This window comes from Trypanosoma melophagium (genome assembly GCF_022059095.1).
Source record: "Trypanosoma melophagium isolate St. Kilda chromosome Unknown ctg24segment1, whole genome shotgun sequence".
Lineage (NCBI taxonomy): Eukaryota > Euglenozoa > Kinetoplastea > Trypanosomatida > Trypanosomatidae > Trypanosoma > Trypanosoma melophagium.
The window spans coordinates 279,040-304,996 of record NW_027125155.1 but is presented as its reverse complement, the minus strand read 5'-3'; the positions used below and the strand labels follow the sequence as shown (position 1 = coordinate 304,996).

Below are 25,957 nucleotides of genomic sequence, written 5' to 3'. Positions count from 1 at the left end.
CAAGGAGAGAGAAAAGCCGTATTCTTCTCGCTGCTGAGTTGTGGGGGGAATTAATGCTGCCAAACAAAAAAGAAAACGAAGAAAAAAGGAAAACTACAAGATTTCACTGTTTCTTCCCTATTCCTTCCTCTATAACATGAAAGCTTCTCACGAAAAAGTCTCACACTGTATATATATATATATCAAAGAGAATGTTATGGGGGAAAACAAACATAAATCAAATCACTAAAACGGAAACAAAAAAAACAGTGGAGAACAGAGAAACTGTATGCCTTCATGCATATGCAATAAGAACAAAGCAATGCGATGAGAAGAAAAAAGAAGAATAAAACAAATGGAAAACAAAGAAAAAAAAGAAGAAACACGCATCATATTGCCTCTAGGAAAATTGGGGATATACAAATACCTTCCTCAATTCTCAATTGCACGAGGTGGTATTGACTCTTCTCTCTACAATTTTTTTCTTTTCCACCATGTGAAAAGTATCTCACCTTACTCTACAAGTATGTGATGTTTTGTGGGACTGTAATGTGTGTGAGTACACAAATATATATATTAGGGACTGTGTTTACTCAACAAACCTCACTGTCTCATTAAGGGCACAACACCCACAAACTTTGATGGTTCTGCAGAAAGATCATCTGAAGCATCATTGGTAGACGTTGTTGTCTTTGCCGACGATGGTATTCCTATATTTGAAGATGTTTCTGTTTCTGCTGCTACTGCTGCTGCTCCTCCTCCTCCTCCTCGACCATTTCGTGGTATATTTACACCAATAATTTCAATACCAGAACGCACTGGCTGTTCAGGTGATTTTTTCAATATTCCAACTCCTGGTTTTGCACCTGACACTTGCTGTGAAACATCATTACTGTTTGTTGATTGTAATGGATCAGATGATGTTGGTTGTGAGAACATCGGTGGTAGGGAACTGTACGGTGTCGGTGTACAACGTGCATCTCGATTTGCCTCTGACTCTAAAACATGATGAATAATATTGTGTGTGGAGACAATATCTTGCAATTGCGACTCCATTCGTTTTGCATTTGCAGCACCAGACGAAGACGAAGATGTTCGTCCAATTGGGAAATTCGATAATGGCGCCGACCATTGTACGGTATCTGGTACTGTTTTTGCAGGCGCCGTCGCTTCTATGGACGGTGTCGCAGATGGAAAAGATAGTGGTTGTAAGAAATCAAAGGTTGGAATTGCATGTACATCGCGTAAGGGATCACTAGCGAGTATTGGATCTGAAGCAAGAGTAAAGGGTTGTGGTACATAAGGAGATGTTCCACCAGAAACAGCAAGACCTAATGGTTGTTGTACAAAATGCGCTGATTGTGGTAGTGTATGTGAGGATGGATTTTGGGGACCATGTACTTCAAGATGTGCCAGAATATTCCTTCTACCATCCACAATTCCACAATTATTCTGTGCCATGGATTCTCCTCCTTCTCCTCCACTGCCTGATATTTCTGGTCCTGGTCCTGAATTCACTCGCATATTACTATTACTGATATTATTGCTATAGTTATCATTACTATTCGTCTTTGCCGTCGTGCTTGTAGCCGTTGTAGCTCTCTCTGGCATAGATGCTCCAACTGCTGCCGGATCGCGTGTTCTCTCTCTCTCTTCACTTGATGCTCGTTTCCGTTCTCTCTGTTCGGCCTGTGCGGCTTTACGGCCCATCAGCCGCACGCGTTCCTCCGCCTCCCGTCGTTCTTCCATAAATGCCATTCCCTTATCTATTCCCATACTTCGCTGCCCGCCCAACTCGGCTTGGCCCACCTCTGCCTGTGCAAGACGTTCCAGTCGTCTTTCCTCTTCTACCTCGCGTTGTTTCTCAATTTCACGACGACGACGGCGTTCCTCACATAATCGTGCGTTTTCATTTTGTACTTCAATTGCCCTTTGACGGGCCAATTGACGTGCACTGGCTTCATCTTCGTCACTCTGACCAGGCATAACAGAAGCAGGTAAGAGACCAGGCGAATGTCTCGACGGTGGACGACTACCGTAATTGCGTCTGTTATTAGCCACACCACTAGGCGCCGGCAGAGATGATGTTTCTCTAGGTGCTGGATGTGGTACTTGTGGTAAAGATGATACAGGCGCGTGTTGTTGTTGTTGTTGTTGTAGAATAGGCTGAACACTGTAAGGACTAGGAGGCGTCCATGCTGCTGCAGCTGCGTTGGTGGAAAGAGGTACATTTATACCGCCATCAAGGGCAGATGTAAATCGCATGGGAGATCTATTTATAGCCAGTGGTGCTGGAAGTAATGGGGCTGCAGAGATTGGTGGAAGCATAGAGGGAAAACTCATTGGAAGTTGACAAGCATTGCGGTCATCGGCGTACGGGGCATCACTGCGCCATGGTGAGAGATTCATGGGTGGTAAATTACTCGGCATCACAGGTGGTGATCGTTGTGCTTGTTGTACCTGTTCTTGTTGTGGTTGTGGTTGTTGAAATCGATATTGATATGCTTGTTGTTGTTGATTATGATCTGCATAGGGAATTACGTCTCGTGGCCGTTCTGGGGAACGTTTTTGACCACCAATGCCTTGCAAGATACCTGCGTTGTTTCCACGACCGATATCATATTCCGCATCATTGTGTCCAATCTTTCCTGTTAACTTCTGTCTCTGCTTACGTTGGGCAAGAAGCATATTGTTGCTGTTGTTGTTCTTTTCTTTCTTTTTTATTCTCTTTTGTCTTGATTCCTTCTATAATTCGTTCTCTTTTTTTCCCCTTGCACTATACTCTTCTTCTATTCTACTTACTTACATATAAATATATATATATTTCCCTGTATACGTATGCGATGTTCTACTCGCCTCGCCAACCAAAGGAGCTTGACTATTGTCAAAGTGGTATTGTGTGTGTGTGTGTTTATGTGTGTGAAAGAAAATAAAAAGAGAGAAAAAAAGGAGTAGCAGAATACAGAGAAAACCCTCCTTAAGGGAGTAAAGGAAGATGATAATTCACGAAAAAAGAAAAAAAAAACAGAATTTTTAAATATCTTAAATATTCAACCTCACGAATAAAGGCCCACCGAGAGTTATATAAATCGCAGTTGAAGAGTGAATTGAAGTTTGTTTGTGTGTGTATATTTTTGTCGTTCTTTCTTTTTTTTTCTCAATCCCTCTCAGTTCTGTACATTTGGCAGTTTACTCAGCATGCAGACAAAAACTCAAAACAAACGCATACACGTACGGGAAAAAGAAACGATAACTTCAAAGATGTACAAAAAGAAATATGTAAATACTTCCTCTTTCTTTTCACATTTGGAGTGCTTTTTTTTTTTGTATTTCCAATCCCTTGTTTGTCTCTTTGTTTCTGGTAAAATAATTACCGCACGGTAAGGAGACAATAAGAGTAAGAAAAAAAAAAACATAATCTTCTTTCTTTCCTTCTTTCTCCCTCTCTCTTAATTTGTTCTTATCGTTTCTTCTGATGCATTTCATATTGCCTATCCCACACACACTCTCACAGTCACACCCACTCACTTACAAAGAGAAAGAGGGAGAAACAAACAAACTACATGGGTGGAGGTAATGCGATCATCTGTTCTAATTGATGTCGTTTATGCATTCCCTCCTTCTTAATAGCCGCAATCTCATCACCCTGTACTTTTTCTAATATCAACATCTGTTCCTCACCCTTCGTGGAGAGTTCATCACACTGCTGCCGTAAACGTTTCTCCTCCTCTGTCAGTGCTTCCATGCGTTTGCGTAATTTGGCAATATCCTGTTCCACACGGCCCGTGTCCTTTTCACCTTTAAGCGCTAAACGAAAGGCATGACCAACACGTGATTCAAACAACTCCCGATGGGCTGTTTGTGCCGCAATACGTTCACTATGTATATGCAATAAGAGTAATCCCCGTTCCCAACACTCCGCCGTCACTTGCCGAATCACCTCCAGAAAACACTCTGCCAGTAGTAAGGAACGAATAGGACAAATCCCCGTTCGCTTCGCGCCTGTTTCCTGCAGTCGTCGGTGCAGTTTCTCGTGTGTTTCCACCGTCTCTGTGCGGGAGGCGGGATATGGACTGCCGTGCTGCACCCACAATACACCCGTCTCATCACGCCAAGCACGCGGGGGAATAAACGTATCGACAACAACCCGCACATTCGGATCCACCGTTCGTTCTTCTAATGTCAAACCGAGTCGCTGTCGAAGACGATAGGAACGTTTGGGATCCGACGGGGCGAAGGGAACATCATAGCGGATGAGGGTTACGGCGGGATCAACGGGTCCATCGACAAAGACGTACTTTCGTGTACTGTTGCCGTTAGTGTTCATGTTACTAGTCTCTTCAGGTGAAACCGTAACGGTGTCTGTGACGGCTCTTTGGGGATTTGTTGTTTCTGTTGTTTCTACTGTACTTCCCAGTGTAGTTCTGGATGTGGTGATTGTTTTATCTCTAAATGTTTGTGGGGGTGTGGGCTCGCCTGGGGTTTTCCCAGAGGAACCTCGACCGCCTTGCTGCATCCCCTTTTTGCTTCTCACGGAGATGTAGAAATAACAATAAGAAAAGAAAAGAAAAATGCTATTTGGACCCTTTGTAGAAACAGCAAAATCAAGCTATATATATATATTCACATCAGTGGTATTCCTTCCACTCATCTCTTTCTTTTTTTTTTTTTTTCTCTCTCTCAGTCCCTCCTTGTATGGACGTATGAATGTATACATCTTCCCACACGCAGTAAAAACGAATAATGAGTTGAAATCCCATTGTCAACTCACTTCAAACAACAGTACACAAAGAAGAACCAAAAGAAAAAGAAAAAAAAATCCTCAAGAAATGGAGTAAAATAAATTTCTTAAAAAGCAAAATCGCTGGGGGATAAACGATGGAATTAATTGCAACATATTTCAAACTTAACACCGTTAGCTCTTCTCTATTTTTTCTCTCGCTCTTTTTTCTCTCTTAAATTTAATTCATTTTTTTTTCTTTATATATTCTCTATGCATCCTGTAATTGTTTAAGTTTCCATCACATCATGATGGTATGTATGTCTGTATATATATATATATATATATATATATATATATATATATATATATATATATATATTACATGTATAATGTTCTTATCGACTAGAAATACACTAGATCCCGCATACTTCGCGGTGTATCTTTAGGGGCTTCCACCGTATTCAGAAACTTATAATCATCTACAATTGTAGAGAGCACTTCCTCTGTGGAGTCAAAGTACGTCATCTCAAGATATGGCTCATAGTGATGAACATGTGAACGAACAGTGTATAGTCGCATAAATCGCTGCAGTAACATATCTAACTTGTGTGCTACAGAACAGTGATTCGATAGCATTAATAATGACTGTGGGTGTCCAAGTGGACTCACCCCACATAACGCCGTTTTAAATCCATCCTCATTCCAATATACAGGTCGCATTCGTTCCCGCAAACGTGGAATATTACGTGCTAAATCGCCTACCGTTATCTGTGGTCCACGTGCAATTACTGCAGTGGCTAAAGAGACACCGGCATCACGTGTTAGTGCAGATGCTATGCCGGCGTGTGTAATATCCATAAATTGATGCTGCCGCTCTAAACAAGCAGAGAACATGGCATCTACAGCACGTGGTCCAGTCGGTTGTGTATGACGAGCCACACAAAGTGGCGCTAATGCCGATGTTACAAATACCAATCGTGGAAAGGGTACCAAATTGGTAGCGAGTTCATTCACATCCATGTTAAGTGTACCGGGAAAACGCATCGCACAGGTAAGATTACTTAACATTTGTGCCACAAGGGCATTCATAGAATCATACGGTAATGCCGTACGTGTGGGTTGAGCCACACTATAACGCGGTACAGCCCCAGTTTCTAATGGCATATTATTACTATTAGTATTCGTATGACGTCCGACTGCGGCATCTGCCATACGTGCAAGGGCATCATTATCGAGTGGAATCACAATATCGGCGTGTTCGGCCAATTCCCGCAGTGCAAAAGCGGTATTATACGGCGCCGTCACAACATCATCCACACCGCCGGGTACAACGACTGGGCAAAGCCGCACAATATGTGGAAAGTCATCTTCTAACATTCCCAATACTCGAGTACCGAGACCAGACCCCGTTCCCCCGCTTAAGGAATGCATGAGAATAAACGACTGCACACTCTCACACCGCTCCACCTGTTGTCGTACGGTATCGGCAATACTATCGATATAACGATCACCGTATTCCATGTGTCCTACTGCCCAATTATTTCCAGCGCCACTTACGTCGGAAACAAAGAAGTTGGCATCAAAGAGATCGTGTAATGGACCACGTAGCATAGAACGTAAAACTCCCTCTTCCATATCAATAGAAACACAACGAGCTTTTAAAGAAGTTTTCTTACTATTCTCACCACCTCCTACATTGTCGGTGGATGGTTGGACATCAAATAATGCATCTCTGGCATCTGTGTACTGTGGATTGGCTTTGTATTCCTGCAACATGACATCCCACCACTTAAGCCCGAGTTGATTACCACATTGGCCAACTTGAATAGATATCACTTCACGAGGCATCACACCCTCTACCGCTACCTCTTAACTCAACTTCCCTTCCACTCTTACTCTTAATACTAAATACTACTACTACTACTACTACTGATACTGATACTAATACACCTCTTCCGTCTTCCCGTTTCCCCTTCACACCAATACCACACAACAGAAGCGTCTTAGTCAGTGTCTTTTTGTTTTCGTCGTCGTTGTTATTTTGTTATTATTATTTTTTATTAAGGGAGGTAAGAGGGAATTGGGGGACAAAATGAAAATAAAATGGAGGAAATAAGAATAAAACACGATCATAAGAAAATATAAAAGGATAAGAAATAAATAGATAAAGCAACAGATGTATTATAGCTCATGAATACCATTAATACACCTTGAATGGTACCAACTCCCAAGCAAAATAAAAATAAATAAATGAAGAAAATACGCAGCAATAAATTAATAAACAAACGAAAAATATGCGTCTATATTACACATTTTATTTATTTATTTAAATATTACTACTTTATTTTCACCTCCATTATATATATATATATATATATATATATATATATACACTCTATACGCAATCATGTTCTAATGTTTCAACACGCATGACCGATGTGTTACAGGAGATCATCTTCCAATGTCTTCAATTGTTTTCTCACAATGTCCACGTACTCGCGGAGTTGTGCCTCGTTTTTTAATACCTTCTTTTGTGTTATATCGAATCTATTAAGTAAAGAAGTGAGATTATGACGCATATCCGTAGTATTTGTACTGACCTCTTGCATACCTCTGCTTCTTATGCTACCATCCGTACTAGTATTACTACTACTTCTACTCTGACGTTGCATCGCTGCAATAACTTGTTCTCGTTTCTTCTCCAGCTGTTCTGCCTGAGAAAGAACACTTGTATGTTGAGTTTGAAGTAGACATAGCTGTTCTCGAAGTTCACGCATAAGTCTCTCACGCGCCCTTGTTGGTTCGCGTGTTTGAGGTGATGATGACACCTTCTTATTCTTCACATTGGGCTGTGGTGAAGAAGAAGGTGTTACTCTTGTTGTTTTCGTTGTTGTTGTTAGTATGCCTTTCCTTTGTGCCATCTTCTCTGCAGGAGTAACAACGGGAGCAGTCATGGTATTCTTCTCGAGTGGACGTAAACGTTGGACCCGTTTTTTCGCTGAAGAATAACTGACAGATGAACACGGTGAAACTCCTCCATTTGGTGGTGAAATAGAACGTCGTATTCTTTCTACCGGTTTTCTGTTCTTTTCCGGTGTTATGGTGGTTTCTGCGCCTCGTACGGTAAAAGTTGTCTGATAACTCTCATCACTTGAAGTTGTATGATAATCGGAGAATGTAGAGTCTATATGAGCTTCTCCTTCCGTTTTGGATGGTTTACCACTATAGTGTTTTCGTGCTGAACTTACATTTTTTAAAAGACTTCGTGCACTTGCAAGGATACGATTTACATCACTTGTGGATAATCGTGTGGTTTCCCTACCGCTATTCTTGTTATTATCAATGTTAATAGGATTCACGGAGGAAGAGCTGGAAGAAGTGAGTCTCGGCGGTGGTGAAAGATATTCCGGAGAGAGACGTCGATCAATTCGAGATACAGCAATGGGCGATACGCTTGTGGGTGGTGTTTGTGTTCCTGCAGTAGATATATGTTCAGAAGACTGCACTACTGATCGTTCTTCTGTTAAAGGAGAAACAATCACTACTTCTGGTTCATCTTCACAGGGAGGAGATTGTGTATGTACTACTACTGTTGTTTTTGTTGTTGTTGATGGTACTCTATCATCCATCCGCTTTGCGAGTTTAGCGAAGATTTGACTTCGTTTCTGCTGTAGAGATGTGGAGGTTTGTGTGATGGTGGGTATTTCCTCTTGAAGTAATGGGGGCTGTGTTTGACTGCGACTACGTCCTGGGGATGATATTTCACCGTTAGTGTTACTCTGCATATCAATATTAACGTCATACATCTCTTTTTTCTTATTCTTCTTATTGTTACTATCATTGTTGTTATTATTACTATTCGAAGCTGTGTGTGGAAATGGTCCATCGTGAGGAGATGTATGCCCTCCAGTGGAAGAGGATAATGGCAATAATGATGATAATTGTGATATGGAGGATCTTGTTCCTGCTATTCCTATTGTTCCTGCAGTCTCTTGTAGTTTTAATACACCTTCTAACGTCAATACTCGTTTCTTTAATGCAATAACATCATCTTCCAGTTGTGTACAACGTATACGTGTTGCCCGTTCCTTATCTTTCCATATCTTATTATCTTCCTTTAACTCCCGTGCTATTCGCTTCCATCGTTGTTTCTCCTCCTTTAATACATCTAAAGTACTACGCAGATAATTATTCTCTCGCAATTGTGTCTCTAATGACTCTTGAAGAACATCAAACTCCCGTAATGAAGGCGGCTGCAATGCAGTAGATGTAGAAAGTGATGCAGATCTCTCTTCAGCAGACTGACCACGAGCAGAACTATTAGAAGAAGTGCTTCTGCTTTCTATACGATCTACAAGTAAAGGAATGGCGGCAAACATGCGTTCTTGCATATTTAGTATTAAGTTATCCTTTGCGTCTAACATACGACGTAGTCGAGTATTCTCCGTAATAGTATCCACACCATTCATTTCTATTTCTTTTCCTTTCTTTTTTTGCCCTTCTCCTTCTCCTTCTTCTTGAGATTCCACTTCATGAATAGATGACCTTGGCAATGACAATGGTGGAGATGCTGAAATACTTTTAGGATTGTTTCTAATATTACTTCTCCCGTCATTATCCTTTTCCACATTTCCTTCTTCTCTTTCTTTTGCGTTTTCTTTTTCTTTTTTTTCTTCTTTGGGTTTCACATCATCACTGGTAGAGTTGATGGCTATTGTACTTTCCAGACATCTCTCTAGTGGTGGAGGTGCGGTATTCTCACTATTCTCATTATTCTCATCATCATCATCATAAATACGAACAACAGTGGGACTCAAATATCGTGTTGTACACATACGAAGAGATGGCGAGCGTGGAATTTCACTTTTAGGAGAAACTCCACTTTCTTCGGATGGTAACTTCTCAGGAAACAAATATCTTTCTTCTTTTTCTTCTTTGTTTTCTTCTTGGTATTTATTATATTCCTCAGCTGTTCTGTCCATACTATTAGTACTATTTACACTACTTACACTTGCCCCACATCTTCGAGTGTGAATATCCCGCATATTCGGCAACGGAGATGTACCAGAGATAATAATAACAGATTCCGTTTTGTGGGAATCACTCAAATTATCATACACACACTCACGTACTTCTCCTGTTGAAAGTTCTTTTTTTTCTTGTTTGGATTGTTGATTAAATGTGGGTCCTTGTCCTTCTCCTAATCGTCTCAATAGGGATCCCTCACGTGGGGCTGAGCACGATGGCCGCAGTGTACTCACCGGTGAAAGAGAAACAGAGACACCACCCAAACTTCTCTCATTTCTCTCAACTGGGGGAATATAACTATCGTTATTACCCACTTCACTCATCATAGTGGTATTCATATTACTATTAGGTGTCATAGCATTCATAGTATTCATAGTATTACTAGTATTAATAGAAGTAGTAGAAGAGGGAGTATCGTAGATTTCTCTTAATGCCATTGCTAAACGAACGACAATGTGTTGCTTACTTGCCATAACATCCTCCAATTGTTCTAGAAAGTTTAAAACAGTGATATATCTATTATCATGAAGTGGTATACTATGCCTTTCACATGCATTATTACTATCACTATTATTACACTTCTCATCTAATCTATTTGTGGGATAATAGTATAACGTTTTAATACCTCTTGGTAACGTAAAAATCTTAGAGAGTTGTGCCCCTAATGATTCCATTGCCTCTCCCTGCAACTGTGCAAGTCCTATAAACTGTTCACGTAGACATTCCACACGATGACATAATTCTTGTAATAATACCGTACGGTCATTTATACTCTCTCCTTTTACCTCCTGTTGTATAAAGGATTGATATGGTAACATTACGTGTTGAATAGATTCTATGAGTTTGGGGTATAGTCCAGCATGTTTCATCTCAAGAACGCGTAGACGCACAACTTCGCGATCTACTTCGTCTAATGTAACGACATGAGGTTTTAACCCATCAATATTATGTGAAAGAGATACTGTAGATGTTGGGAATAGACGTTGACGAAGTGATGTAAGTAATATTACCCCTTCGGCTTGATTCTTCTGTAGTCGCACGAATAGATCCAAACAATTACGTAGTGAGAGAGAATCCACAGTGGAATCATTGTTCGATTCCCCAACACCAAACATAATATAAGAGGAAGAAGAAGAAGAAGATGTTGGCATAACAGATGATGTTCTTGTATTACTAGTTGTGGTGGTTGGTATTCGTATTGCTTCTCCTCTTGTTTCTCCTTCTATGTCTATTAATCTTTTTGATTTCATAAATGATATACTCGTATTCTCTTCTCTCTTGTTGTTGTTATTGTTATTCTTTGGGTGTTGTATTGAGAGAGATGCAATTTGTTCTCTTTTGGTATCTATCCGTGACGATGTGTAATTGACGGCATGTGTCGAGTCATGCATACCTTTTTTCACCACTACAATCACAGAGGATGTTCAACCCATCCTATTAAATAATAATAATAATAATAATAATAATAATAATAATAATAATAATAATAATAATAATAATAAAGAAGAAATAGAAAAGATAAGGGCACAAGTGTCAAAAAGAGACATTTCAACAACCAGAGAAAAATACCGATATATACATACATATATAAAGAAATAAGGTAAGATTGAAATAGAGAAAGTAGCATTACACCAAAGAAGAACAAAAAAATACTCTCACTACGAACATAGCAGTCATGATAATCACCATGACAATGCAACTAAGAAAAAAAAAGAAAGGAAGAACGAATATATATATAATAAATGATACGGTAATTATGTACAACCCCTATCATTAGGAAATAGTGTTATTTCTTTATAACACTTTCTTACAACCCTGAGAACTATTTTCTAAACAGCTTCCCACTCCATATTACAAATCCCATAACTCCCCTACACCCTACCATATATATATATGTATATATATATGCACTACAATAACGATAACTATACCCTTACTCTCCCTCATCTCTACAATACTTCTCTAATACGTAAATATTTCCCTTTCATTTATATATATATATATATATATATATATATATATATATATATAATCGCTTTTTTTCTTTTTTTCCATTTATCACTCCGTCTGCGCTATACGGGCCTGCAGTTCCTTCACCTCTGTCAATAACTTCTCAGCCCGTATAGCATCCCGCTGATGTGCGTACCAGTAATTATACTCCTGATCCACATGTCCCATCCGCAGTGCCTCTGCCTGCAGTGTGGCGGAGAGTCGATGTGTACTATTATCCTCCTGCAGATTTGCTTGATTCTGCAATGCCTGCCGTCTGTGCATACGCTCCATCTCACTATAGTATAATACGGCTTTGCGGCGCAGTTCCACGTGTGGCCCATCCCGCTGTCGTTCAAAGTACTCGGAGAGTTTATACCGCAGTGGAAATGTGACAGCCACCGATAGCGCCATAAGAAGTGGGGCGTATGACTGTGGGGCGTAATTCATAAACCCCAGTGGGGTATACCATGGCCGTTTAACATATCGTACCATCCTTGCGTAATGCAATTCTACAGAGTATATATATATATATATATATATATATATATATTCAGAGAGAGACTTAGATAGATGTTATTCGATTCTATTTACTCTCTTTGTTTTTTTCTTTTGTTGTGGAATATGGTTTTTGTAATGGTTACCCGTGAACCCCCAGATGTTTGTGTTACAATGTCGAGAACACACCTATATAATAAGAACTGAGCTAAAAAATAGTAACAGTAATAATAAAAATACTTATTAATATTATTACTATTATTATTACCCTAAGAAGAAAAGAAAAAGGAAATGGGAAAAACAAGTAACATACATAACGTATAAAAATCACATCTACAATGTAAGAATGGTACAAAACAAAACAAAATACTTATATATGCAAGTATAGAAAGAACGATCAAAGAAGAATGTGTGGGGTTTGTCTCAGCCTCCATATCTGTCTACAAAGTTAAAATATAACACTAATAACAGTAATACTAATAATGATAGTAACAAAAAACAAGGTTCAACAAGCAAGGAGCTAGGTGTTATACTCTACTTCTCGGTAAAGAATTTTTCATTTCATTTCCTCTTTTAAATTTTCTATATTTGCAGACATATATGTTATCCCTTCAAGTTACATCAATTTTGGTAAAAAGAAAAGTAAAAAAAAAAATGAGCAGCAGAGACGATACAAACGATAGAATTGACAAAAAGAAAGTGTGTGGATACATCAGGTAGGAGTAAGTGTGTTAATCCTTACTCCCCCTACCACCACATCTAATGCTTCTTTATTGTTTTGTTTTGTTGTTTTGTTTGTTAGCCATCACTTCCATTCTTGTTCATTTCCATTCCCTTTCCTTATCGTCACCGCTCTTTCTCTTGAAGTTAAGTTGTCCTATTTCTACATGGTGTTTCCCCTGCGTATTTTTTTTTCTTTTTTTTTCCAGTAATTTCCGATGCCGCTGCTATATATATATCATCGCACTACAGCAAAAACAAAAAAAACATCAATAAAAATAAAAATAGCATCTCTCAATCTCTCTACAACTTAAAGTCCGGCGACTCGGCGGTCCCACACCATGGACAATTCTTCCCCAGCACAATATAACGATTCCAGTCCTCCTGATTGGCCGGCCGCTGGCAACTCCGGCACTTCGTGAGGCCGCCGCCCACAATCGGATAGCCCGTAATCGCACACTCCGGGAAGACCGCCCCGGCCGGGGACTGCAGCGCCCCTTCAAACATCTCCACTTGATTCTGCGGGTCTGTTATGGTCGGGAGATGGGCATCGAGGTTACTTTCAATAGAGACGGCCAGCACCCATTTATTAACCTCTTCCTCGGCGTCTTTGCTAATAGAGGAGGATTTGGGTAAAGTGTATTTTTTGGGAAAGTCGGTGCAGTCGAAGTCTTCATTGTCAATAGCGGTGCTATCGGTGGCGCCGTCCTCAATCTTTTCACAGATATCAAGGAAGCGATTGAGGTAGAGGAATGCCAAGTTTTCAGATCCCGCCTTTTTGGCGGCCATTCCAGCATCATAAAAGGCCTGTTCAGGGGCAATGTACGGAATCCATCTTGGAAGTCCAAGCATGAGTTTAAGGGCATATTCGTTGAGGGATAATTCTATCATGCGAGGGGCCATATAGTAAATATGTACAACGTGTGCAAGTGCTTTTGCCTTTGTGACATCTTCTGGTTTTTGTCCAGATGTAGCCATACTCTCTGCAACTTTTATAAAACCTGTGTGAAACTTGTCCAGTTTTAAATTGCTTTCGGATTCAAGTGGAAGCATTTTAACAAGTCGTTCAGCCATTTCCATCCAAACTTCATAAAAGCGGAAATCACCTGTATCAAGGGGTAATTCTTCTACCACATCCATTGCAAGAGGCATTTCACCTCTATTAACATGATACTTCATTCTTAACCCTGCTACATACTTCATTTCCTCTGCTGTACGTTGTTTTGCCATACGAATAGCATTATCCCAGTCATTATTTGTAATATATGCCTTAAGTGCAGCATCCGGATCAAGTTCCTCTACCATCTTAGCATCCTTCATACCACCGTTTTCAATACTATCTTGTACAATGGCACGCTTTACATAATCTTCTAGCTCTGGACTAATACGTTTTGCTAAATATTCTGCAAGATCAAATTTCTTTCCATGAACATACATATTAATAGCACCTTTATAATCTTCACAATCTTCCAAACATTTTCCTGCTTCCACATATCTCTCCGCATCCTTTAATTTACCTGTAGCAATACGTAAAACACCTTTAAGCATATTACGATCGTGTTTTTGTGCCACCTTTACTGCACGTACCCATAAACTTGCCAATACATTAGGATCAGATACATGTTCTGGTGTAGCACCAAGGTAAGTTTCCACAGCCATTTGATACTCTCCATGTTCTTCCAATACCGCACCTGCTTTCTTTGGATCATGAGATTGTAATGCAATACGTTTAGCAATTTCACCTAACATCTCTGGGCAGTGCTCTTTCGCCACACGTTGGGCCTCTGTATAGAGACGACTGTCCATATACATTCGTAATAATGCTTCAGGGGCATTTGCACGTATAAATAACGCTTCTGCTTCTCGGTAATTATTTTGTTGAAAGCAAGCACGACCATTTGCTTGAAGAATAGTGGGAATAGCTGTTTGATCATAATTCTCTGCTACACGCATAGCATTTTCAAATTCATGTTGATGTAAATACATATCAATAGCCTCACGTGGTTTTCCAGATTTAAGAAAAGCATCTTCTGCCATACGAAAGTCTCCTTGATCCTCATAATGCATCGCATATTTAAGGTAAACATATGGTAATTTCGCTGGTTGTGCAAGTTGGGCCCATTGTAATGCCAATTCAAACTTTTGTGCTTCAAGCGCCGCATCAATACCGGCATCCACAAGTGAAAATTTCATAAGAAGTCGTACACCATCCTCTGCTTCTACCACCATAGCACGAGAAAGTACAACTTGTTTTGCCGCATTAGCCCCACCATGTACTTTAGCCACACGTACAGCATCTTCCCACATTTCTCGATCACGATACATATTAACAGCACGTCCCCAATCTTTTCCAGCCACATAATGCGTTTCTGCCATTTTAAAGTTATTTTCCTTTTCAAATTGTGCTGCAAGAGATAAGTGAGTTTTGAGTAAATAATCTGGACGATAGGCTTGTACGAGACGAATCATATTGGTATAATCACGAGTCTTTTTATACATAACAATAGCTTGATCTGGTTCATTCACTTTTAAATAGATACGTTCAGCTCCAGCATAATCTCCTTTAGCTTCCAATTGTTTAGCTTGATCAACAAACATGGCAATAAGTTGTTGCTGTGAAAGATGACGTTGTGCTACACGATACATATGATCTGACATTCCAGCCCGATTATACATTTCAACAGCATCATTAACAGATCCTGCCTTAATATAGAATTTCTCAGCTTCGCTATACTGATGTAATTCCTCATAATGTCGTGCAATATTTTTATAAAATCCTTTTACCGTTTGATCATTATCAGCTCCAACCACTTGACTTTCAAGAATATTAGTAGCCTTACTCCATTGTCGTGAATCAATAGCAGCTTTAATGGCTTTATTATATTTCTTAGCTTCAATATAGTGATTAATGGCTTGATCCACATGTTTCTGTGAAACAAGATAATCACCCCAAGCTTCTTCTAACTCTGTAACTTGATCTGGATGTGCCCGTTTTGCAAACTCTACTGCACGAGTGTAAACATGCCCCTTCTTATAAGCTTGAATAGCCCGTTCATCCATTTTAAGTTTTTCAAAAAAGTCACCTGCTTTTTCAAATACTTGAGCTTTAAAAAGTGCAGCTGCAATGGCTTCCAAAAGTTGAGATTCTGGTTTTAAATTATGTACAGAAACAACATTTGCGGCACGTGCTGGTGTACCTCCTCGAAGGTATAAATTAATAGCATCAATATACTTTCCATCACGTTCTTTCTGTTCACCTGCTTTTTCAAATTGACCAGTTTCCATTAACCAGTTATAATATTGGGCACGTTTATTAGCCAAATCTGGCCAACCACGAGCTTCAGCCACACTAATACTTTCATCAAAACGATTCATTTCTTCCCACATGGCCATATCTTCTTCTATTTTACCATTTTCAAGGAATAATTGTTCCGCTCGCTTGTACTCTTTATTAAGCATAAATAATTCCGCCCGAACAGTGTAGTGATCATAACCATCTGTAAGTCCTTCACTGGCTTTTGCCGCAGCTTCAGCAAGTTCATTGATGTGATTAAGTGCATTTACTTTCGCCACATCACCCAAAGCCGCATAACAACGTTGAGCAATATGTAATTTCATTTCCTGAAGGGCTAAATTAGCCAAATTACTCCACATAGCCTCTGTTTCTGGAGTTAGAGCGATTTGATCTAACAAATCACATGCTCTACTATAATCGTGATCTTCCATTGTAGTACCAAACTCAATAAGCGCCTCATCAAGTCCATAGGCGACAGTATTAACACCTTCATCCACAATAACTTCTGTCTTACCATTACCGCGTTCAATACCTTCAACTTCTCCTTTAATAGGAACAACCGCCACACGATCAGGGGCATCAATACTGTACCAAACACATAATTCCACGCGATTTTGAGCCACCACCACATCACTACCAGGTACCCATTGAACATATGTACAATAATTTAAAAGTGTTGTACGATTTTGTTCTTCTATATCATAAAGAAACAACTGATGCTGTTTATCACGAAAAAGTAATTTATTGGCACGGTAATTTAATTCAAGCCAATCAATTCGAGATTGATGTGATATTCTGGCAACTGAGATACCACTTCCCAAGTCATCAATTTGAATAGTTTGTCTATCAATAAGATAGGCAATAAATTTACGTACTTGTCCTTCATTTCCTTCTCCAGATGCTGGTGATTCATGTATACGAACAGAAATACGATGAGCATTACGTTCTTCTGTACGACAAGTACCAAGAAGTTCATTCTTACCATATTCAATTAAACAAAGTTCACCAGCTGCAAAAACCATACAAACTTGTGGATTATCAAAAACAAATTTTTCACGACCTGAAAGTTGCCAAGGAACTTCAGATAACTTACATGATATAAGGTCACCAACAAGAAGTGTTGTAGATGTATAGGCTACCAAATAACGATCTTGATAAACGTTAACACGTTGTACTTCATATCCCAAGTTTGAACGTAATACTATTCTAGTCCCTGTTGCCAGTCTTTTTACAATAACTTGATTATGACTTACATAAGTAAATTCAAAGGCACCACGAAGTCGATATCGTTTTAGACAAGTATCAAACATATCTACTGCTCCTGTAAGAGTTCCTGTTACAATACGACTTCCGTCATATTTCCATGCCATAGCAGAGAAACTGCATGAATTGGGAAGTTTTACAATCACACCTTCCTCCCATTTGCGTGAGCGAAGATTGTAATCTAGTAGACGAAATTTTTCAGTACTTGCAATTGCCAAACTCTGTCCACTAGGATTAAAACATCCAACTGTAAAATCTCCTTCTACTTCCACTTTGTAGTCAAAATCTTGTGCTTTTTGTCCATTACGTTCATAAAAGGTTATATGACCATTTTGTCCTGCCGCACAAATGTGTTCCCCCCATAATAAAACGTATGGTGTACAGCTATGATTAAAAATCTTTTTTGACCCTGAAGCCTCATTTGTTTCCTCAGACTCAAAGGTATATTGATAGACAGAACCATCCAGGTGACCACAGATAACTTTATGTCCATCTGCACTACTGGCAATAGAAACTACAGGGTGTTCATGGGCATAGAGGGATTGGGATTTATTTGCTTTTAAAATTCCCACCTTTACTTTACCTTCAAGTGTTCCAAACACAACGAGTTCAACCCCTTGTGCCGTCTTAGGCCAACAAACACACGTAACAGCTGTCGTTTGTGGGAATTTACTGCAAATAGCCTTTTTCTCACCCCACTCAATACCAATACGATAGATTGCAACCATTCCATCTGATTGGGCCACGGCAATCTTAGAACTGTCAGGAGAAAATACCATTCCGCTAATAATATATGATCTTCCATTCTTCCCATCTGCGGCTTTAGTGGGAAACTTATCTCGACGTTCCCCAAACTCATCATAAAGGTTTACTATTCGACTACTATCCGCAACCGCCACACGTTTGTTATTGGGGGACCAACAGATAGCTTGGGTGCGAGCAAAGCCTGCTTGCGAGGCCATTAATGTTTTGTAGTGTTTCACCTGCATTGTGGAAAATAAAAATAAAAAATAAATCAAATATCAAGGCAACAAAACTTCTTTACAGTAACTATCTTGTTTTGACTATTTTTCTTTTTTATAAGTGTGTACCTTGGTGCAGGTGTGTAACGATGTATGTCTCTCTTTTGCTATTTCTTTCCTTCTTTGTTTTTCTCTAATTTGCTCCCGTGTGTCTGGTTTCACTTTTTGGTATTGTGTTTCCACTTTATTGCCTTTCTTCTTGCTTTCTTGTTTTGTTTTGTTTTTCTTTCTTTATTTCTTTGTTTCTACCTTTTTTCTTCTTTTTGTACCTATTGACACTGTTCCTCTTTCACTGTTTTGTTTATCGTTTTTTTTTTTATTTCTTTCTTTTCCTTCCTTACCCTCGCAGCAAGCGGGGATAAAACACCTCCTTAACACCAATTACAATCAGAAAGAAGAAAAAAGAAGTAAATTAAGAAAAAAAAAACACAAAACAAATAAACAAATAAACAAATAAACAAGCAAACAAGTAAAGAAGAAAAAACAAAAACAGCATAAAAAGAAATAGAAAAGGTATTTGTTACAAAAAAAAAGAATAAACGATTTTCTTTTTTCTTCTTTAATGATAAAAGAAAAAAAAACATACTGCGGTCATCATCATCATCATCATCATCATCGCCGTAGATCATTTGTGAACAGTTCTCTCCCATCTGCGAAAAAGAAAAAAAAAAGAAAGAGAGTTTTCAAAGCACGAGGGATCCATCATCTTCCTCGTCTTCTTTCAATACCCCTCTTATTCCCTTTTCTTTTTCTGCTCTTCTTCTGATTGTTGTTTCTCTTATGTTTGCCTCCAATGCAGATTGCGATAATTGCTGTTCTTCACGCAGAGATGCCAACAGCACCCGGCGCAGTTGACGAAGTGGCACTTCCTCATCACAGCGGGAAACATCAAACACACCATTTCCACGTGCCCCAACCAATCGAGTAAAGAAATTTTGATTCACACAAGTTCTACGTAGCGCAAACACAAGTGATTCCATGTCTGTGGCTTTTCGTTGTGTTGCCACATTATAAAGCACTGGCTTTCTTTCACTCTCTACGCCTGATATGTTGTTAGAACTTGCTATTTTATCTAGATTATCTTTTGCCGTTTTGTTTCCAGCGTTTTTATTATTCTTTTTCCTTTTTGCAAGCGCAGAGCAAAGCAGTGGGAATGGTTTGGCCACATCTGTAGATTTCATGAAAAGAGATTCAATCCAACGGATATTTTTCATTTCAGCATCTGAGACGGACATGAATAGACTAGAGAGAAGTCGCTGCGACCACCACTCGCGGCCGTAATGAAGGAACAACTCCTCACCTTCCTTTAAATTTACAATTGGCACTAATGTTAGTAAATGTGTCTGATCATTTACCTCTAATCGTACATTGGCTTTGCGTGTGAGGGCTTGAAGGATTTGCTGCATATGTATGTATTGCTCCTTCTTTACAACCTCATCCTTTCCTCCCTTCTTATCATCCATAGATTGAGACATGGCGAGTAACTCTTCTTCGCTTTTACCAGAGTTTGTATCTTCATATAATTGCATACGTTCCCTGTGCATCTTCCAGTACTCACAGTTTGCAAGATCGTCGTGTGGAGGCATTTCCCACAAAATACCGTCATTAATTTCAAATAAATGATCCTCTGGAATAGTTAGAGGTGATACAAGAAGTTTTGGTGTCCGTGATGTCTGTTGCGAAGTCGCCAGACTAGAAAATGATCCAGAACTATTCTTTCTAATCTCTTCCATCTCACCAGTAAAGCAATCATTATCATCATCATCATTATTATTATTATCACCATCCTCTTCCTGAGTTTTAGAAAAATCCAATTTCCCCGTTTCATTACCGGATGTTGCCACTGTAGAAGAACTCTGCTGCTGTTGCTGTTGCATCATCTTCTTATTCTTATTCCGCTCCCTCTTTTCAGCAAGATACTTATGATGATGTCGATCTCGCCAAGCCTCAAGTCCTGTGGTATCGGCAAGCGGTGCATGATGACTGGGCACAAGTAAGTACCACCCACGCGCTGTCGCAATATTAAAGTACAGTCCTGTACTGAACTGATGTCGTAGGGCGAGGAAACGCCGCAGGGATATGGTGTGAGATGGGGTATGAATGAGATTAACCAAGTATGGTGGGGCGATGGCATCCCGCAGTGGGGCTACTTCAATTGGTGTTAATTTCTTTACAGCACGTGTAAGAAATACACCATTGGCACCAGGCACAAGTTTGCTCGGTGCCACTCTTGTTAAAGACATGACCACCTTTTTTTCTTTTCTTCCGTCTCACTATATAAAGACGATAAAGAATCAATTATTATATTTGTATATAAATATAAATATATGTAATAACAATAAAGAACCAAAAGAAGTGAAGAGAAGGAGAAAAAAAAAGAAAGGAATTAAAGGAAACCAAAATAAGGTCATAGAAGGAATCTTTTTTTTTTACCTTCTTGTTTCCTTCTCCTCATCTATTCTTGTGGTGTCAAGCATCGATATCTCTCTTTTTTTTTTTTTTTTGATTGGCACATTTTTAAATAGCGGTCAAGGTGAAGGCGAAGAAAGTTTACCACCAAATGAGAAAGCTATAAACATTACGTGATATCAAAATTTAAAAAAAGACAGCGCGACACTATTGCAAAGCGACAACGTTCGTAAATTAATAATGGCAAAAATCAAAAAGGAATCACAAAACAAGATAAGAAGGAAAATCAAAGAAAAAAGAAAAACAAAAAAAACAAATACCAGAAGACAAACATAAAATATACAAAACCATATACCCTCTAACGCCAGAGATTTTTTCTTCGTTCCTTTTTTTTATTATTCTAATCTACAGGTTCTTGAGAGAATAAAAATACTCAGGTAATCAATACCAACATTACGATGCATATAGCAAATGAACAACAATACATATATATATATATATATATATATATAATCATATACACACGAGCAGAAACGCTAAAAATAAATAAAAAAACACACCAAAAAACATTTTCTGGTTACTGCTTTATCACACATCATACAGGTATCAATTTTGACCTCCTCTCAACTTGAGTTTAAATATACTACAAATAGCTGTACCCAGCACAAACAGAAGAAAAATAACTTCATCTAGTCATATATAAAAATATATTGGCTTCCACCATTTTTTTTTTTTTAACCAAACCTCCATTACTTTGGTTTTGCTTCCTCTGCTTCAATTCAAAAAAAAGAATATACGTTGCGAAGAAAAAAAAAACAGAACTGGCAAAGTCAAGGCATTAGTACAGAACTGCGCCTAGCCAATGATGCACTATTCTGTGATACAGTAGTACTCCCTCGTTTAAATGTTTGCTGGTGCTGTTTGTTAATATTCACCGTTACACTTGTGTTACTAGCGGAGTTATGAGAAGAAGGTCTGTCTGATCCCCTTGAAACTCCAAGGAATGGCGTAGGATAAATATCTGCCAGCATGAGGGGTGGTCGGGAATCTCGTCTAACATTCTGCAGAGAGGAACGACGTTGACTCTGTGATGGGGGTGGGGGGTTTTCCAATAAATAATATATTGGGGCCTCTTCTCTAGATAAGACAGGGGTAGAAGTTTCTCTCTTTATGGATGTGGGTTCTCCACCAGATACATGTGCTGCGCCATTCACTGCACTTCGTGATCTCGACGGGGCTGAATTTGTCAGAGATGCAGACCGCTGCATGAGTAACCCATTGCTGCTACTCATGTAGCCAAAACGAGATTTATAGAGACGCTCAAACGTCTCTTGACGGGCTCTACGAGGACGTTGGAGTTCAGTTCCACCCATTCTATACATTCCAGGAAGTAATGGGCCACTAACATCTGGTGGGTTAACTTTCCGTCGAAGATAATGATTACGACTGCGAACACCACTCCCATTTCTGCTATCCACATTCGATTCACTGGCATTATCATTATCATCATCATCATCCTTCCCAAGATTAGCCTCATCAAATATCGCTTGCTGTACAAATTCAATTCTTGCAAAACACTCATAACGGTTGATAGGAATAGTGCTCTTTCGGAGTTCATCTATAACTCTTCTTGCCTTAGATCTTGCTATAATGGAGGCGGATATTTCATCCATAGGTTTAGGTTCCATGTAGTGTGGAATCTCAGACTTTTGAAGATCACTGCGTAAAGTTGAAGAGCGAGAAACAACCGAAGAAGATGCTGTACGTCTTTTCCTTTGAATAGCAACAGTACCAGATCCTAAACCCTCAACATAGCTTAAATGTGAATTTAAACTATCAGAAACAGCTAAAGCGTTCTGTGATCGGTTAGCAGGAATCGGTCGAGGTGGTAATGAAGGTGATGTTGTGGGTGAGGAAAAATTTTTTGTAGATATACTTCCTCTTTCTTGGATAAGTGATGTTGGATTAGCAACAGTTGATGAGTACTTACCCGAATTTTCAAGTGCCTTTAATACATGCCTTATAGTTGCAGGATTTCGAAGATATTCAACAATTTCAGTACCACATAAAAGTTTCATAGGTTCTGGTGATAACGCTGCGAGAACGATAGATACTATAGGAAGAGTAGTATTTTCCGTATCACCTTCTCGAAACCTTGTTGTAAGACTTTGAACCTCATCTTGTAGAAGAGCCAAAAACTGTGAAAGTGTCATACATAAATCACCTGTTGGGGTATTAGTAGAAGATGGATCTGAAATACACCAAGAACTTAATGAAGAAGCTGCTTCCCATAGAATTCGTCTTGGGGGCAGTATGTTTTGTCGGAGATCAGACATACGCCTAAAATCTTCAAGAAATAATTCAATTCCTCTACCCCTTCTATCTAAAGCTCCACAATGAATAAATAATTTTATCAGTGCGGCATCCATTTCTTCACTTCCAGTAAGCCACATTTCATGTCCTTTACCACGTAAATAATTAGTTCCGAGAGTAGTGTACGTAACAGAAGCAGTCTTACTTTTGTCTTTACCCTGATTATTATTATTATTATTATTATTATTATTATTATTATTATTATTATTATTATTATTATTATTATTATTAGGTGAAGTATGTGAAGGTGGAAGTTTTGAAAGGGATCCAGGATGAGAATCTATCTGGCTCTTTTTTACTTCGGTATTATTTCTCCTACTATTGGGTGAACCGTTAGGTTTTCCACTATTACCTCCAGCGCTTTCTTGTAAATTAAATAAATCTTCTACAAGAGAAATCCACTGAACCACAGATAATGAAGATTGAGAATCATTACTTGTAGTAAAGTAAGATTCTAATAATTTTCTGCTAGGTAAAGGTTGTATACCTAATCTTTCTAATAATCTCATAATATTATCACGTTTAACACCATTCTCTTCGTCAAAAATGGCCCGTAATTGCCTCTTTTGTAAATTAGTTAGTTTCAAATGATTTGGTCTTTCCATTTCTGAAGAGCTATTGTTAGATTTCCCATCCTTTCTACATTGACTATTACCGCTATTGTTTACGTCACTAGACGGCAATTGAGTAGGACTCAATTCAGACAGACAAAAACGATGAGAGTCTCCAGAAACGCTTCTTTCACCTCCTGTATTAGAAATATGCTTACCCGCAAGAATATCAGCGAGTGTAGGTCTGCTAGGCCCTTTTACGTTCCGACTCATTTGAAAAGATAAGGAGTTTTCTTCAAGAAGTGATGCTTTTTTATTTTATAAAAATATATATTTCCCCTTACCTTAAAAAGCCCTCTACGAGAACCCGAACAGAAGTCTGGGAGAGGAGAATGAAAAGAAGTAATATATATATATAAAGGGCAACACTAATGTGTTTTTTTTTTTTTCCTAATTCCCTTAAAAGGAAAACAAAGAAGAAAAAAGAAAAAAAGAAAAGAAAAACAAAAAAAAAAATACAATACTACAAATAAAAACCAACAAAAAGAAGACCGTAATACAATGTACAATTCCTAACTATGATGGCAATCCATATCACAAAGAAAAAATAAACAGTCAAGATGTTAAACGTGTTCAGGCATCCCTTTTCTTGTTGTTGTTGTTTTAATTGCACACATTTGCAAACGCAAACCCATATGAACAGATACCAAGGGAAAAAAAAAGATGGCAAAACGACCCAAAAATGTTACCGTTCAGTGATAAAACTACGAAGATCTCTTCTTCCGTTTGCTTCATCGAGTTCATCTTGTAATTCCGGGGCCTTCTCAACAAAGATAAATTCTTTTCGTAAAACAACACCCGGGGAGTTTTTTGAACAATCTTTTGAACAAACAAAGACTGTTACTGTACCACAATCCACCCCTTCATCACAATTGGCATTATTCCTTGTAACATATTCCCCAACACGTAAATAATACAAACTAGTTGGCATAATTTGTAACTCATGAATTAGAGCTGCTCCACAATGACTACATGGTGGGATACGAAGAATATCTTTTACTTTTCGAGTATTCATATGAATAGGATAAGCCATAGATGACATGGACGAAATTTCTTGACTGGGTATTTGATCGCGTACATAGTAACGTAGAACTTGTGATGGTTCTTTTGCCATTTTTCTCCTAAACTTTTCATAATCATAATCTGATGGTTTATCCTTTAGATCAATAGTTTGCTCCAATTCTCTTATATCAGTTTCGGTGATATCAGGATTTCGTGCATTTTCTTCTGCAACTTTAATCATTTCAGCTTCTAAATCAGTTGGTACAACAATTTCTTCTTTTGGTTCAGGAGTAATAAGAATACAACAAGGTGGAAAATTATTCGGTGGTAATTCTGCTACTGTCATTGGATTCATATAAATAACATCCTCTGATACTTCATCACATAAAGCCTCTTCATCATCAGCGTCAACTTGTAAAGAAAAAGCACACCAACTGCTTGATGGTTGACGGGCGCAAATAGCAGAGTTACAACAGAATACGTATATCATCCGATTATGTGAAGAATTTATATTTGGTAAAGGGCTAAATGCTTGTAATAGAAGAAACATTTGATTACCACATACAGAGCATGTAGTCCATTCATGTATAGTTCCTCGTTGAGAGTCATTAAGAGTAGGAAAGTATGTGGGTGTACCGCCAATTTTTGTCTCCGAAGTTAGGCCATTTCTTTCTGGTGACATATAGCCATCAAATACCCCTAACCAAACCTTCGTCATCCCAACCTAAAAAGAAAAGAAGGAAATTAAACAAAAAACAGAAGTCTCAAGAAAAAAAAGAAGGAAAAAAAAGGAAGACAGAAAAAAAAAAAGAAAGGCAGAAAAAAAATAATTCCTAAGTAAGAAGAAAAAAAGAAAAGTAAAAAAATTCCAGAAATCATTTATAGGTTATCATGTCATTAGACATGGTAATAAGTAGGAAACATATAAAACGTCTTGCGTTTGAGAGGCACATTCCATGTAATAACAAAAGAAAGTGACTTCAAAAAGAAAAAAGGGAGAAATACTACCGTGAAGAGAAAGTAAAGTGAAAAAAAAACAGAGAAA

The 25,957-nt window shown here is 38.6% G+C and overlaps 9 protein-coding genes across 9 annotated transcripts; all 9 read right to left on the bottom strand.

Annotated features, from left to right (window-relative positions):
* Window positions 1–582: 582 nt before the first annotated feature.
* LSM04_005771 (uncharacterized protein) lies at window positions 583–2,667 on the bottom strand (the record flags this gene model as incomplete). Its single annotated transcript, XM_067330011.1, has 1 exon — window positions 583–2,667. The coding sequence occupies one exon, from the start codon at window positions 2,665–2,667 to the stop codon at window positions 583–585; it is 2,085 nt and encodes a 694-aa protein (XP_067191226.1).
* Window positions 2,668–3,538: 871 nt separating this feature from the next.
* LSM04_009240 (Axonemal dynein light chain) lies at window positions 3,539–4,495 on the bottom strand (the record flags this gene model as incomplete). The annotated part of the gene is made up of 1 exon (XM_067330010.1): window positions 3,539–4,495. One exon carries the CDS (start codon window positions 4,493–4,495, stop codon window positions 3,539–3,541), a length of 957 nt encoding a protein of 318 aa, XP_067191318.1.
* A 609-nt stretch (window positions 4,496–5,104) lies between these two features.
* Window positions 5,105–6,550, bottom strand: LSM04_008209 (Tubulin/FtsZ; the record flags this gene model as incomplete). Its single annotated transcript, XM_067330008.1, has 1 exon — window positions 5,105–6,550. One exon carries the CDS (start codon window positions 6,548–6,550, stop codon window positions 5,105–5,107), a length of 1,446 nt encoding a protein of 481 aa, XP_067191287.1.
* Window positions 6,551–7,143: 593 nt separating this feature from the next.
* Window positions 7,144–11,121, bottom strand: LSM04_006556 (uncharacterized protein; the record flags this gene model as incomplete). Its single annotated transcript, XM_067330007.1, has 1 exon — window positions 7,144–11,121. The coding sequence occupies one exon, from the start codon at window positions 11,119–11,121 to the stop codon at window positions 7,144–7,146; it is 3,978 nt and encodes a 1,325-aa protein (XP_067191243.1).
* A 667-nt stretch (window positions 11,122–11,788) lies between these two features.
* LSM04_007438 (uncharacterized protein) lies at window positions 11,789–12,214 on the bottom strand (the record flags this gene model as incomplete). The annotated part of the gene is made up of 1 exon (XM_067330006.1): window positions 11,789–12,214. One exon carries the CDS (start codon window positions 12,212–12,214, stop codon window positions 11,789–11,791), a length of 426 nt encoding a protein of 141 aa, XP_067191263.1.
* Window positions 12,215–13,240: 1,026 nt separating this feature from the next.
* LSM04_006007 (uncharacterized protein) lies at window positions 13,241–18,484 on the bottom strand (the record flags this gene model as incomplete). The annotated part of the gene is made up of 1 exon (XM_067330005.1): window positions 13,241–18,484. The coding sequence occupies one exon, from the start codon at window positions 18,482–18,484 to the stop codon at window positions 13,241–13,243; it is 5,244 nt and encodes a 1,747-aa protein (XP_067191231.1).
* Window positions 18,485–19,200: 716 nt separating this feature from the next.
* LSM04_003224 (uncharacterized protein) lies at window positions 19,201–20,760 on the bottom strand (the record flags this gene model as incomplete). The annotated part of the gene is made up of 1 exon (XM_067330004.1): window positions 19,201–20,760. The coding sequence occupies one exon, from the start codon at window positions 20,758–20,760 to the stop codon at window positions 19,201–19,203; it is 1,560 nt and encodes a 519-aa protein (XP_067191148.1).
* Window positions 20,761–21,756: 996 nt separating this feature from the next.
* LSM04_003197 (uncharacterized protein) lies at window positions 21,757–24,123 on the bottom strand (the record flags this gene model as incomplete). Its single annotated transcript, XM_067330003.1, has 1 exon — window positions 21,757–24,123. The coding sequence occupies one exon, from the start codon at window positions 24,121–24,123 to the stop codon at window positions 21,757–21,759; it is 2,367 nt and encodes a 788-aa protein (XP_067191145.1).
* A 472-nt stretch (window positions 24,124–24,595) lies between these two features.
* Window positions 24,596–25,630, bottom strand: LSM04_004391 (Programmed cell death protein 2; the record flags this gene model as incomplete). Its single annotated transcript, XM_067330002.1, has 1 exon — window positions 24,596–25,630. The coding sequence occupies one exon, from the start codon at window positions 25,628–25,630 to the stop codon at window positions 24,596–24,598; it is 1,035 nt and encodes a 344-aa protein (XP_067191173.1).
* Between the last annotated feature and the right edge of the window lie 327 nt (window positions 25,631–25,957).